The sequence below is a fragment of the Scyliorhinus torazame genome, chromosome 29 (assembly GCF_047496885.1).
Source record: "Scyliorhinus torazame isolate Kashiwa2021f chromosome 29, sScyTor2.1, whole genome shotgun sequence".
NCBI classification, from domain to species: Eukaryota; Metazoa; Chordata; class Chondrichthyes; order Carcharhiniformes; family Scyliorhinidae; genus Scyliorhinus; species Scyliorhinus torazame.
In genome coordinates this window covers 29512468-29525165 of record NC_092735.1, presented here as the reverse complement: position 1 = coordinate 29525165, position 12698 = coordinate 29512468, and the positions used below count along the sequence as shown (strand labels likewise).

The 12698-nt window shown below is 48.3% G+C and overlaps 1 protein-coding gene across 1 annotated transcript in view; it reads right to left on the bottom strand.

Moving 5' to 3' along the window:
* The window catches only part of LOC140403984 (vesicular glutamate transporter 1-like), a 124692-nt gene extending 115964 nt beyond the window's left edge, over positions 1-8728 (bottom strand). The window contains exon 1 of the mRNA XM_072492300.1: positions 8488-8728. Within this exon, the coding sequence (XP_072348401.1) occupies positions 8488-8549 (62 nt within the window). The 5' untranslated portion in view covers positions 8550-8728. The remainder of the gene's footprint in view (positions 1-8487) is intronic.
* Positions 8729-12698: the final 3970 nt, after the last annotated feature.

Here is a 12698-nt window from a genome sequence, read left to right as displayed (position 1 = left end):
GGGAGGCTGGTACGGGAATCGAACCGTGCTGCTGGCCTGCCTTGGTCTGCTTTAAAAGCCAGCGATTTAGCCCAGTGTGCTAAACCAGCCCCTGTACCATTAAGGGGATAAGTACCATTAAGGGCGCCGTGGCTGCCATCCAGGTGGACCCGGAGGCCCAACCCCAATATTTTCGGCCCCGCTCAGTCCCTTACGCCATCATCGGGAAGGTCGAGACTGAGCTTCGATGGTTGGAAAGTCTGGGAATCATCTGGCCGATGTGTTCCGTCGACTGGGCGGCACCGGTGGTCCCGGTGCTGAAGACCGATCGGACGGTTTGCCTTTGTGGCGATTACAAATTAACGATGAAAAGGGGGCTGAAGATTCAGACTATGGGTTGAAGGATACCCGGCCGACAAAATTCCTGTTTTTGTACAGGACCACTCCTGACTGAGGTGGCCCCTGCCGCGCTGTTAATGGGTCGACAGTTTCGGATAAGACTGTGTTTGCTGATAAGGGACATTGGTGCTAAGATGCCAAGAATCGCAAGGGTGTATCCCAGCTTAATGTTGATCTCTTCGATGCTTCGCACCTGACTTGGTAATGAACCAGGGCAAGTGATAGATTTGTTAGTGGGGGAGCATTTTGGAGATAGTGACCACAATTCTGTTACTTTCACTTTAGTAATGGAGAGGGATAGGTGCGTGCAACAGGGCAAGGTTTACAATTGGGGGAAGGGTAAATACGATGTTGTCAGACAAGAATTGAAGTGCATAAGTTGGGAACATAGGCTGTCAGGGAAGGACACAAGTGAAATGTGGAACTTGTTCAAGGAACAGGTACTACGTGTCCTTGATATGTATGTCCCCGTCAGGCAGGGAAGAGATGGTCGAGTGAGGGAACCATGGTTGACAAGAGAGGTTGAATGTCTTGTTAAGAGGAAAAAGGTGACTGATGTAAGGCTGAGGAAACAAGGTTCAGACAGGGCATTGGAGGGATACAAGATAGCCAGGAGGGAACTGAAGAAAGGGATTAGGAGAGCTAAGAGAGGGCATGAACAATCTTTGGCGGGTAGGATCAAGGAAAACCCCAAGGCCTTTTACACATATGTGAGAAATATGAGAATGACTAGAGCGAGGGTAGGTCCGATCAAGGACAGTAGCGGGAGATTGTGTATTGAGTCTGAAGAGATAGGAGAGGTCTTGAACGAGTACTTTTCTTCTGTATTTACAAATGAGAGGGGCGATATTGTTGGAGAGGACAGTGTGAAACAGACTGGTTAGCTCGAGGAAATACTTGTTAGGAAGGAAGATGTGTTGGGCATTTTGAAAAACTTGAGGATAGACAAGTCCCCCGGGCCTGACGGGATATATCCAAGGACTCTATGGGAAGCAAGAGATGAAATTGCAGAGCCGTTGGCAATGATCTTTTCGTCCTCACTGTCAACAGGGGTGGTACCAGGGGATTGGAGAGTGGCGAATGTCGTGCCCCTGTTCAAAAAAGGGACTAGGGATAACCCCGGGAATTACAGGCCAGTTAGTCTTACTTTGGTGGTAGGCAAAGTAATGGAAAGGGTACTGAAGGATAGGACTTCTGAGCATCTGGAAAGACACTGCTTGATTAGGGATAGTCAGCACGGATTTGTGAGGGGTAGGTCTTGCCTTACAAATCTTATTGAATTCTTTGAGGAGGTGACCAAGCATGTGGATGAAGGTAAAGCAGTGGATGTAGTGTACATGGATTTTAGTAAGGCATTTGATCAGGTTCCCCATGGTAGGCTTCTGCAGAAAGTAAGGAGGCATGGGATAGTGGGAAATTTGGCCAGTTGGATAACGAACTGGCTAACCGATAGAAGTCAGAGAGTGGTGGTGGATGGCAAATATTCAGCCTGGATCCCAGTTACCAGTGGCGTACCGCAGGGATCAGTTCTGGGTCCTCTGCTGTTTGTGATTTTCATTAATGACTTGGATGAGGGAGTTGAAGGGGTGGGTCAGTAAATTTGCAGACGATACGAAGATTGGTGGCGTTGTGGATAGTAAGGAGGACTGTTGTCGGCTGCAAAGAGACATAGATAGGATGCAGAGCTGGGCTGAGAAGTGGCAGATGGAGTTTAACCCTGAAAAGTGTGAGGTTGTCCATTTTGGAAGGACAAATATGAATGCGGAATACAGGGTTAACGGTAGAGTTCTTGGCAATGTGGAGGAGCAGAGGGATCTTGCGGTCTACGTTCATACATCTTTGAAAGTTGCCACTCAGGTGGATCGAGCTGTGAAGAAGGCCTCTGGTGTGCTCGCGTTCATTAACAGAGGGATTGAATTTAAGAGCCGTGAGGTGATGATGCAGTTGTACAAAACTTTGGTAAGGCCACATTTGGAGTACTGTGTACAGTTCTGGTCGCCTCATTTTAGGAAGGATGTGGAAGCTTTGGAAAAGGTGCAAAGAAGACTTACCAGGATGTTGCCTGGAATGGAGAGTAGGTCTTACGAGGAAAGGTTGAGGGTGCTAGGCCATTTCTCATTAGAACGGAGAAGGATGAGGGGCGACTTGATAGAGGTTTATAAGATGAGCAGGGGAATAGATAGACAGTCAGAGACTTTTTCCCCGGGTGGAACAAACCATTACAAGGGGACATAAATTTAAGGTGAAAGGTGGAAGATATAGGAGGGATATCAGAGGTAGGTTCTTTACCCAGAGAGTAGTGGGGGCATGGAATGCACTGCCAGTGGAAGTAGTTGAGTCGGAAACATAAGGGACCTTCAAGCAGCTATTGGATAGGTACATGGATTACGGTAAAATGATATAGTGTAGATTTATTTGTTCTTAAGGGCAGCACGGTAGCATTGTGATGGCACAATTGCTTCACAGCTCCAGGGTCCCAGGTTCGATTCCGGCTTGGGTCACTGTCTGTGCGGAGTCTGCACGTCCTCCCCGTGTCTGCGTGGGTTTCCTCCGGGTGCTCCGGTTTCCTCCCACAGTCCAAAGATGTGCAGGGTAGGTGGATTGGCCATGATAAATTGCCCTTAGTGTCCAAAATTGCTCTTGGTGTTGGGTGGAGGTGTTGAGTTTGGGTGGGGTGCTCTTTCCAAGAGCCGGTGCAGACTCAGGGGGCCGAATGGCCTCCTTCTGCACTGTAAATTCAATGATAATCTATGATTAATCTAGGACAAAGGTTCGGCACAACATCGTGGGCCGAAGGGCCTGTTCTGTGCTGTATTTTCTATGTTCTATGATGCAGTAACTTTGCCGATGATGCTCGCTGGCTCTCTGGGGTTTTCGTTCATCAATTGGGTCCTGTGTGTCTTACCAGGCTCGTGTTCGTGGGCAGCTTATGTGGCGACATCTGCATCATATCCGCTCCCGGCGGTCACTTCTTCATCAGGTACCGAGAAAGAGCTCTTCTTCAGAACCTTCGATTCCATTGCTGGTACATCCTGCTGCGACCCCTTCACTTTCCAGGACATGCCTGACGGACTGTCATCAGACTCCGACATGGAGACCCAAATGTCTGCAATCTCCGACACCGGCATCGTGGTTCTGCTGCCCTCAGCCGATGATCAGCCCAGGCATTCTCGCCGTATACATCTTCCGCCGGTAAGGTACACACCGGCCAATCCTACTCCTCCCCGTGACGGCGACCTGCCGGAGCCGAATCATCTTTGTCACCCGACTGCTACAAGTGCTTCATTGGATTCTTCTTCTTCGTCAACGATTTTTGCAATTTAGTCGTCTCCTCCTCCTCCTCATCGTCCTTCGAGGGGGTCTTCGGGCTTTGGGGGGAAGAATGTAATAACCTGCACATACAGTATGGGGATGATAGTTTTCCCCGTTCTCCTTGAGGAGTACAAGCTCCCCCGTTAGGGGCGGAGTAGCTTACCCATACTTGTATAATAGGTCAGCCAGTCTGGGACTGACCGATGGCACGGGAGGGAGAGAGAGTACCCGGTGAGGTTCAACTGGTATATAATTGTTGTTAAATGCCATTTATTTTTGGCTTACTTTGGACTCTCTGTGCCTTATTAAACTTCCTTTGTGAACAACTTCACAACTTCAACCAATATCCTTACATGGAATGCAAGCGTTGCTGGCTGAGCCATCATATTTTTCCCATCCCTAATTGGCCTTGAACTGAATGGATTATTCGGCCATTTCAGGGGGCATTTAAGGGTCTGGAGTCACATATAGGCCAGACCGGGTAAGGGTGGCAGATTTCCTTCCTTAAAGGACATTAGTGATCCAGATGGGGTTTTTACGACAATCGACCATAGTTCCATGGTCATCATTAGACTTTTAATTCCAGATTGAATTCAAATTCGAACTCAGTGCCTAGTGACAAATACCAGAACCCACCGTCTCCCCTCCCTGGTTTGATACGCAGGGCGGGTTATAGTGGCAGGGGGATTGTGGCTGGGGGTCTTCAGCAAAGCTGTTCTGTGAACTCTTGGAAGTCGAAAATCCCATTTTTAAAATGAAAAATAATTAATATTAACATCACTGGCAAAGCCAGCCTCTATTACCCGTTCCCTCTTTGCCCTTGAGAAGGTGGTTATGAGTTGCCTTGTTGGCCTATTAAAGTCCAGGCCGTGAAGATACTGTTAAGTAGGGTGTCCCAGAATGATGACTCCGTGATGATGCCGAAATTGGCAACTAAACTCAAATTATACAATTCTATACTTCGTTCCTTTAATTGCTGCAAGAGTTGACAGCTACATTAATTCAGCCAATCTGCGTCAAAATCACAATTAACTCCCAATAGATCATACTAATCAACTGTTTTCATTTTCCCTCTCCAGCGTTGGAAATCTAAATAGTTCCACGTTACCGCCAGGAATCCAATTGTGAGGGTTGGCAAATTAAATCCAGGGACAATGAATCCTTGGAGTGGTCAAGGTCGGGAATCGAAATGAGAGCAGCGAGTGGTTGATCCTGCAAAGAGGAGGATGTCCAGAGATGGATTGCAGGGTTTAACCAACGGATTTTGAACTTGTTACAAGATTGGCTGTCCATTTCATACACACGGACGCTCAATGATATCACCTGGCAATCGGCGTGCTGCCTCGCCCTGGAATTGAATATCTCAATACTAATGTTGTCCCGGTACAAATAAATAATTCAGGACCCCATTCATCATGGATAATCCGATAAATATGGCTTTGAAATTAAACGTGAAACCAGCTTTAGTCAAATGCTGTTCAAAATGACATTAAGCTGAGGGCTTGTTGATAACTTCGCTCTATTTGTCCCAGTGAGTGATCTCACCCCCCCCCCCCCCCCCCCCGACAATGGTATTTACCTTTTTCATTAAGACTTCTGCTCAAAGATGGAAGGCAGCATATCCCACAAGGGGTGACTAGGCCAGGGAGTGGGTAACGCATAGAAAAATCCGCAGCATGATCGAGAAGCGCCTCTGATACCCGAATCTCGATAGAGAGAGAGACATGGACAAGTTCCAGAGACAATTCTTACCTCCCATACATAGCCACTAATTAAACTGAATGATATTCAAACGAAATATGCCCAGCCCGTAACAAATCGATCACATTAATTATTAACCATCATCGTTCATCTTCACCGATCTAAATTTTTTTTGTCAAATTTACAATAATTCTATTAGACAATGACAATTCAATAGGGTCTTATAATTCAAAGCATTCATTTATTCCCAGTTGGCATTGATACGGAATCTATTTATCTATCCGTGTCGATGAAACTGCAGAATATTTGGAGGATTGAGCCAAGAGGGGACAGTTCAAGGTTAGTTAGGTATCACTGGTCCTGATTTTCGTTGAAGTTTCGCTACTGGGGCCAAATGACTCATAGCCACGAATTAAACCTGGAGTTTCTGACGTGCCAATTTTCAGGGCAGGAAGCAAGGTGTTGGTTTTAAGGCACCGAACTTCCTAAAAAGAAACGTTCAACGGTGGGACCCAAATTTAACGAAATGAGCAAAATGTTCCTTAGCGGATGGCGTTATGAAGCGGGCCTCAAATTGACTGATCATTCTTTGTAATTGTCATGATTCTCTCTCTCGAGATACAATTGAGAGAAACCCTTTCTGACAACTGCAAGGGGGGGGATATAGAAAATTCACTATTTTACGCCCCAAAAATGTTAATAATTCAACAACCTGGGAAGTCAGCTGCTGATCATTCCCCCCCCCCCAACACACACACACAAGATCATTCTGATCCGGTGGAGCAACATGGATCTTCTAAACTGAATTTTAAAAACAACCTTTGTTTTTCCTGTATAAAGTTTCTCGTCTCTTTGAGCAAAAAGCCTTTCGGTTTTCGGCAGACTAGCTAAATATGCGGCATGGGATTCAGACATGGCAACACTGCCCAAATGCTCTGAAATATTAATCAATCATATTTTATACATGGATGTACTGCTATTCAGACACTTCCAGTGGTGCATGGTCGTGAGGGGAGGGGGGGGGGGGGGCATCACCAGATACTTATAAATTCGTGTATTTAAAGACATATTTATCCAGACTGCCTCGTGTTCTGAAAATCGAGTGGGGTAATGTTTCCCCTCTCGTTAAACCTGCCCCTTTCCATCTCAGTCTTTTAAACCCACTCCCAAAATTACAATTTGGGAGTGGGGGGGGGGGGCATCACCAGATACTTATAAATTCATGTATTTAATAACATATTTATCCAGACTGCCTCGTGTTCTGAAAATCGAGTGGGGTAATGTTTCCCCTCTCGTTAAACCTGCCCCTTTCCATCTCAGTCTTTTAAACCCACTCCCAAAATTACAATTTTACTAAAGCTCTCGACAGAGAGGCTAACCCACACAGTCGGATTAGACCCATAATGTGCTTTAAATCTATCACAGTACTCGCCCATCAACCAGTAGCCTCGCATCATCGGTGTATGCACCGCTGCCGAACACATATATATAAGCACAGATTAATCAGACCGGAGATGGATTTGTACAAACTCTCGTCCAAAAAATGCACTGGTTATGTGATTGTAGACAGTTGACAGATAAAAGGTGGGAGAGAGAACGAGAGAGAGAGAGAGAGAGAGAGAACGAAAAAAACAGAATGTTCTTCTGTCTTTTAAATTATTTATCAGGCACAGACAATGTCTCCTACGGGAGTGACTTCCAGCCGGGATTTGCTGGGGAGGAAGTGAAAAGAGGGAATCATTTAGGAAATCTTTAACCTCCAACTGCATTTTTTATCAAAGGGAAATGTGTCGGATTTCAGTTAACACAAGAGCATACGCGACGCAAGATTTTGAAGCTGTATATATTCTTAAAATCTAAATTCCAACCCAGTAAAATGAACCCCCCAAAAATGCAATGTGAGACGGGTCACTCTGAAAGGAAATATTTTTGTGGTTTAATGGATCCAGGTTCGCTCCGAGTCCATTAATGCATAGACAACCGTAGGCCCATTTCGCAAACGAGATGTTTGCAAATCAGTTGTTTTAAGTGCTTTTTTTTTTTTGCAAAATGATCGCAGAGTGACTTGGGTTGAATCAGACAGAATCTTTGCTCCATTGCATGGAGACGGGTGGAGGTATCGGGTTATCTTCTGCTGCACTCTCCTGCACCAGGGTGGTTTTTTTTGAGTGCACTGCGTTTAAATTCTCCTTGGCCAGTAACAGCAAGGCCCTGGTTGACTTTGCAAAAGAACTAGCGTGCCCTTGCTAGTGGTGGTGGTGGGGGGGGGGGGGGGGGGGGATGCGGGGGAGGAGAGGGAGACAAGGGTACACCTTTCGTCGCCCAGACAGCGATGAAGGGTCCACAGTTATGTTAGCAAGCGCCTTTGATTTTGCAAATGATGTTCAGCAATTTGGAAAACCGCTGACAGTGCAGGATTATACAATGTCAGGTGCTCAGTGAATGGATGGACGTGCTTATTCGATCAGTCAGAGTTTGCGCCCATCAACTACCAAATTATTAACGCGCAAAACCGCCTGTTAGAATAATTTATAGAAATCAATGGAGTTAGGAAACTGAAATATCTGCATGTTACTTCAGTGGAAGTAAGTTGCAATCTTTATTTATGGGCTGTATTCGTTTTATTCCAATTCTAATTCTCGGAACCCCATCGCGGACACGCACACTCTGCTAACTATTCCAATTTGATTCTGTTCTCACTGAACGGGCAGCGCAACGAATTAATCGTTAAAAAAAATAAAGATTTAAGAAATGTAAACGAACGAGCAGAAAGGGGTCATTTAAAGAAAAAGAGCCTTGGGGAGAGGAATGAATCTTTGTCACTAATGGAAACACAGATTGTGTACAGATTATTAAAAAGTAGCTTGCCCAACATCGAAAGGTTGCAACTTAGAAATTTGATTCAGGGCAGATGCCAGCATTTCATCTGCAAGCCGTGTAACAGAAATATCGGATCAGCCTTCAGCTCCTGCGAGGCAGGGGATGGCTAGAACGGCAGCGGATAGGAAATAATTGTGCCCGACGATAATAACAATGCGCATCGCTTTTTAGAATATTTGCAACGCTCTCCGAGAGGAAAGAAAGAGGCAGACTCACCTGTGTAGGTGCCCTAAGGTATCCCCAGCTAATTTCTTAAACTGCTCTTTTCTGATCTCCATATTTCAGTCAAGGGTGTCGCCTCCGATGCCGTTTTTCCCCTTTAAACAATTCCAGTTTCAGTCATCGCGGAGCTTAAGGCCGCCCGGCATTCTACAAGACTCCAGAGAAGTTTGCTAAAGTCTGCCAATGTCCTTGGCGTATCTATTGTCATAACGTACACCAGTGTATCATGGTGCAGACACACACACACACACTGATGGACATGCAGTGGGACCAATCAGCATACACAACACCGCAGCCAATCACCAGTGAGAGCACACGCACTATAAAGACAGGGGGCAGGAGAGTTCCTGCTCGTTCTTGTAGCAGCCAGCTCGGAGCACAGAGCTCCCAGCCTGCAACACAGACATTCACCAGTGCTGAGTGCATCACCTGGTTAGGACTAGGCAAGGGTCAACAGTTAAAGCTGGTATTGCATTGACCCACAGTTCAAGTATGTTAATATAGTTAACCTTGTAATAAAATAGAGTTGCACCACTTCCAGTGTTGGTGACCTGTTTGTGATCCAGAACACCCAACATATCATGATACCAGGAGTGAACTGGTTCAGTCCAGATAGCCATACCTCAGCGTACAGTGACAACCAGCAACGATACCCAGGCAAGATGTTCGAGATCCGGGTTCCGCAGCAGCTCCAGTGCCACGGCGATCTCCGCGAAACCTGGCGGGCATTCCGGAAAAAGTTTGAAATCTTCCTGCTGGCAGCCGAACTAGAAGACCTGGCCGATCCTGAAAAAACAGAGCTTCTCCTCACCATCGCCGGTGCCAGAGCAGAAGAAATCGTTAAAAAATTCAAGTTCTCCAAGGGGCAAAACAGGAGCGACTTCCAGGCAGTCCTGGACAAATTCGGCAAATACTGTGAGGAAAACACGCTCCAACCAGCAAGAAAAGGTAAGAGAAGCGCCAGGACTCACCACGAGGCCGAGATCCCGGAGCAGAGAACGATTTTGGTTGGTGGCCATCTTTCTAAAGGGACTGCACTTGCTCAGTTGCACGACGCCGCGCATGCGCGATCATGAAAACGGCCATCAGTAAAGGAACCACGATCTGCGCATGTGCAAATGCCTCCTACGTGCTACGTCATGCGTGTCATGACTTCAGAGGCCCTGGACCATGCCCATTTAAAGGGGAAACATCCCAAATCAAAGAAAAAATCTTTTAAAGCTGTAAAACAACCTTCCTTCACCTGGAATGACAGCACAATGCCTCTAATTGAACCAGGAAATGAAATAAACCTCCGAAGAACCCTGCAACAAGCAGTTACCTACGCCCAAAACGAGTCCGATTCCGACTTCCCGCAGACCAGTGACACCGAGGACCCGAGGGGGCCTTTACGAGTCGCTGTTATAACAAAGAACAGGCTGTCCCTGAATCCAAACCACCAGCCGCTGTCGGTGCACAGCATTGATCCAGATGACGAGTGGTGTGCCACCCTGACGGTCAACTGATCCCAGATACGATTCCGCCTGGACACTGGTGCTTCCGCTAATCTCCTAGCGTGGTCAGCCTTTCAGACCCTTGGGGTTAAACCAACCATTCTTCCGTTGACCGGCCAACTAATGGACTACAATGGCAACGTCATGCCAACTCAAAGTGACGCACAACTCGCGAAAAGCCATTCTTCCCTTCGAGATCGTGGGCTCCTCGAAGGACTCTCTGCTAGGCACACAGGCGTGCAAACTCCTAAACCTCGTTCAACGAGTACACACTCTCTCTCCAGAGGACACGTCTGCCTTCCAGGATGCGGACTTCAGGGCGCAACTCAATGCCATCATCGACCAGCACCGCGATATTTTCCAAAATCCTGCTCAAACAAGACGCCACGCCTGTGGTTCATGCACCTCGCAGAGTCCCAGCACCCCTCAAGGACCTCATCAAGCAGCAGCTTGGTCCTCCAGGACCAAGGAGAGCTCTCCAGAGTGATGGAACCAACCGACTGGGTCAGTTCCATGGTGTGTGTACAGAAGCCTTCCAGAGAGCTCCGGATCTGCATTGACCCAAAGGATCTGAATCGCAACATAATGAGGGAGCATCACCCTATTCCCAAGCGCGAGGAGATCACGTGCGAGATGGCTCGGGCCAACATCTTCACCAAACTTGATGCCTCGAAAGGATTCTGGCAAATTCAACTAGACAGGTCCAGCAGAAAGCTGTGTACCTTTAATACCCCGTTTGGCAGATACTGTTTCAACAGGATGCCGTTTGGGATTATATCGACATCAGAAGTATTCCACCGGATCACGGAGCAAATGATGGAGGGCATTGAGGGTGTGCGCGTCTATGTTGACGACATCATCATTTGGTCCACCATCCCGCAGGAGCATATCAGTCGCCTCCAGCGCCTTTTCAAACGAATATGGGACCAAGGCCTTCACCTCAACAGAGCCAAATGTTCCTTCGGCCAGACGGAACTCAAGTTCCTAGGGGACCACACCCCCCGGTTGGGTGTGCGAACGGATGCGGACAAGGTGGCATCCGATTTTTGGGCATGGTCAACTTCCTGGGGAAGTTCATCCCCAACCTCGCCTCACATACCACAGCTCTCCGGAACCTGGTCAGGAAGACAACAAACTTCCAATGGCTTCCCGCCCACGAGCGCGAATGGGAGGAGCTTAAGACCAAGCTTACCACGGACCCGGTATTGGCATTTTTTGATCCCACGAAGGAAACAAAAATTTCAACGGATGCAAGCCAATCCGGCATTGGGGCGGTGCTCCTGCAACGCGATGAGGCCTCATCATGGGCCCCCGTTGCATACGCGTCATGTGCCATGACCCCCACGGGACAGCGCTACGCGCAGATCGAAAAGGAGTGCCTGGGCCTGTTGACTGGTGTTGACAAATTTCATGATTACATGTACGGCCTCCCCCAATTCACTGTCGAGACCGACCATCGGCCACTGGTCAACATTATACAAAAAGACCTGAATAATATGACCCCTCGCCTCCAGCGCATTCTGCTGAAACTCCGGCGGTACGATTTCCAGCTCCTATACACCCCGGGCAAGGACCTGATCACAGCCGACGCTCTCCAGGGCAGTCAACACCCCGTGTGACCCAGAGGGGTTCATCTGCCAGGTTGACGCCCATGTGGCCTTCACGGCCTCCAATCTGCCGGCCACGGATGAACGCCTTATCCACATTCGCCGTGAGACTGCGGCTGACCCCCTACTACAGCGTGTCATGCGCCACATGACGGACGGGTGGCTCAAGGGCCAATGCCCGCAGTTCTACAACATCAGAGATGATCTGGCAGTAGTCAGCACGGTAGCATGGGGGCAGCACGGTAGCATGGTGGTTAGCACAATTGTTTCACAGCTCCAGGGTCCCAGGTTCGATTCCCGGCTTCGGTCACTGTATGTGCGGAGTCTGCACATCCTCCCCGTGTGTGCGTGGGTTTCCTCCGGGTGCTCCGGTTTCCTCCCACAAGTCCAAAGATGTGCAGGTTAGGTGGATTGGCCATGATAAATTGCCCTTAGTGTCCAAAATTGCCCTTAGTGTTGGGTGGGGTAACTGGGTTGTGGGGATAGGGTGGAGGTGTGGGCTTGGGTAGGGTGCTCTTTCCTAGAGCCGGTGCAGACTCGATGGGCCGAATGGCCTCCTTCTGCACTGTAAATTCTATGATATTCTAGTCGATGGTGTCCTCCTGAAGCTGGACCGCATCGTGATCCCGCACAGCATGCACCAGCTCATTTTGGAACAGCTACACGAGGGCCATCTTGGCGTGGAGAAGTGCCGATGGAGGGCCCGATTGACTGTGTACTGGCCCGGCATCAACGAGGACATTGCCAACACAGTGCTCAACTGCCCCACCTGTCAGCGGTTCCAGCCGGCCCAACCACGTGAGACCCGACAGCTCCATGAGTTGGTCACATCCCCTTGGTCTAAGGTAGGCGTTGACCTGTTTCATGCGCTCGGCAGGGACTATGTTCTGATTGTAGACTATTTTTCGAATTACCCGGAGGTCGTACGCCTGCACGACATCACATCATCGGCGGTCATCTGTGCTTGCAAGGAGACCTTTGCTCGTCACGGCATCCCACTGACTGTGATGTCAGACAATGGCCCCTGCTTTGCGAGCCAGGAATGGTCCAACTTTGCCAGCAGGTACAACTTTGTGCATGTGCCATCCAGTCCCCTGTACCCCCA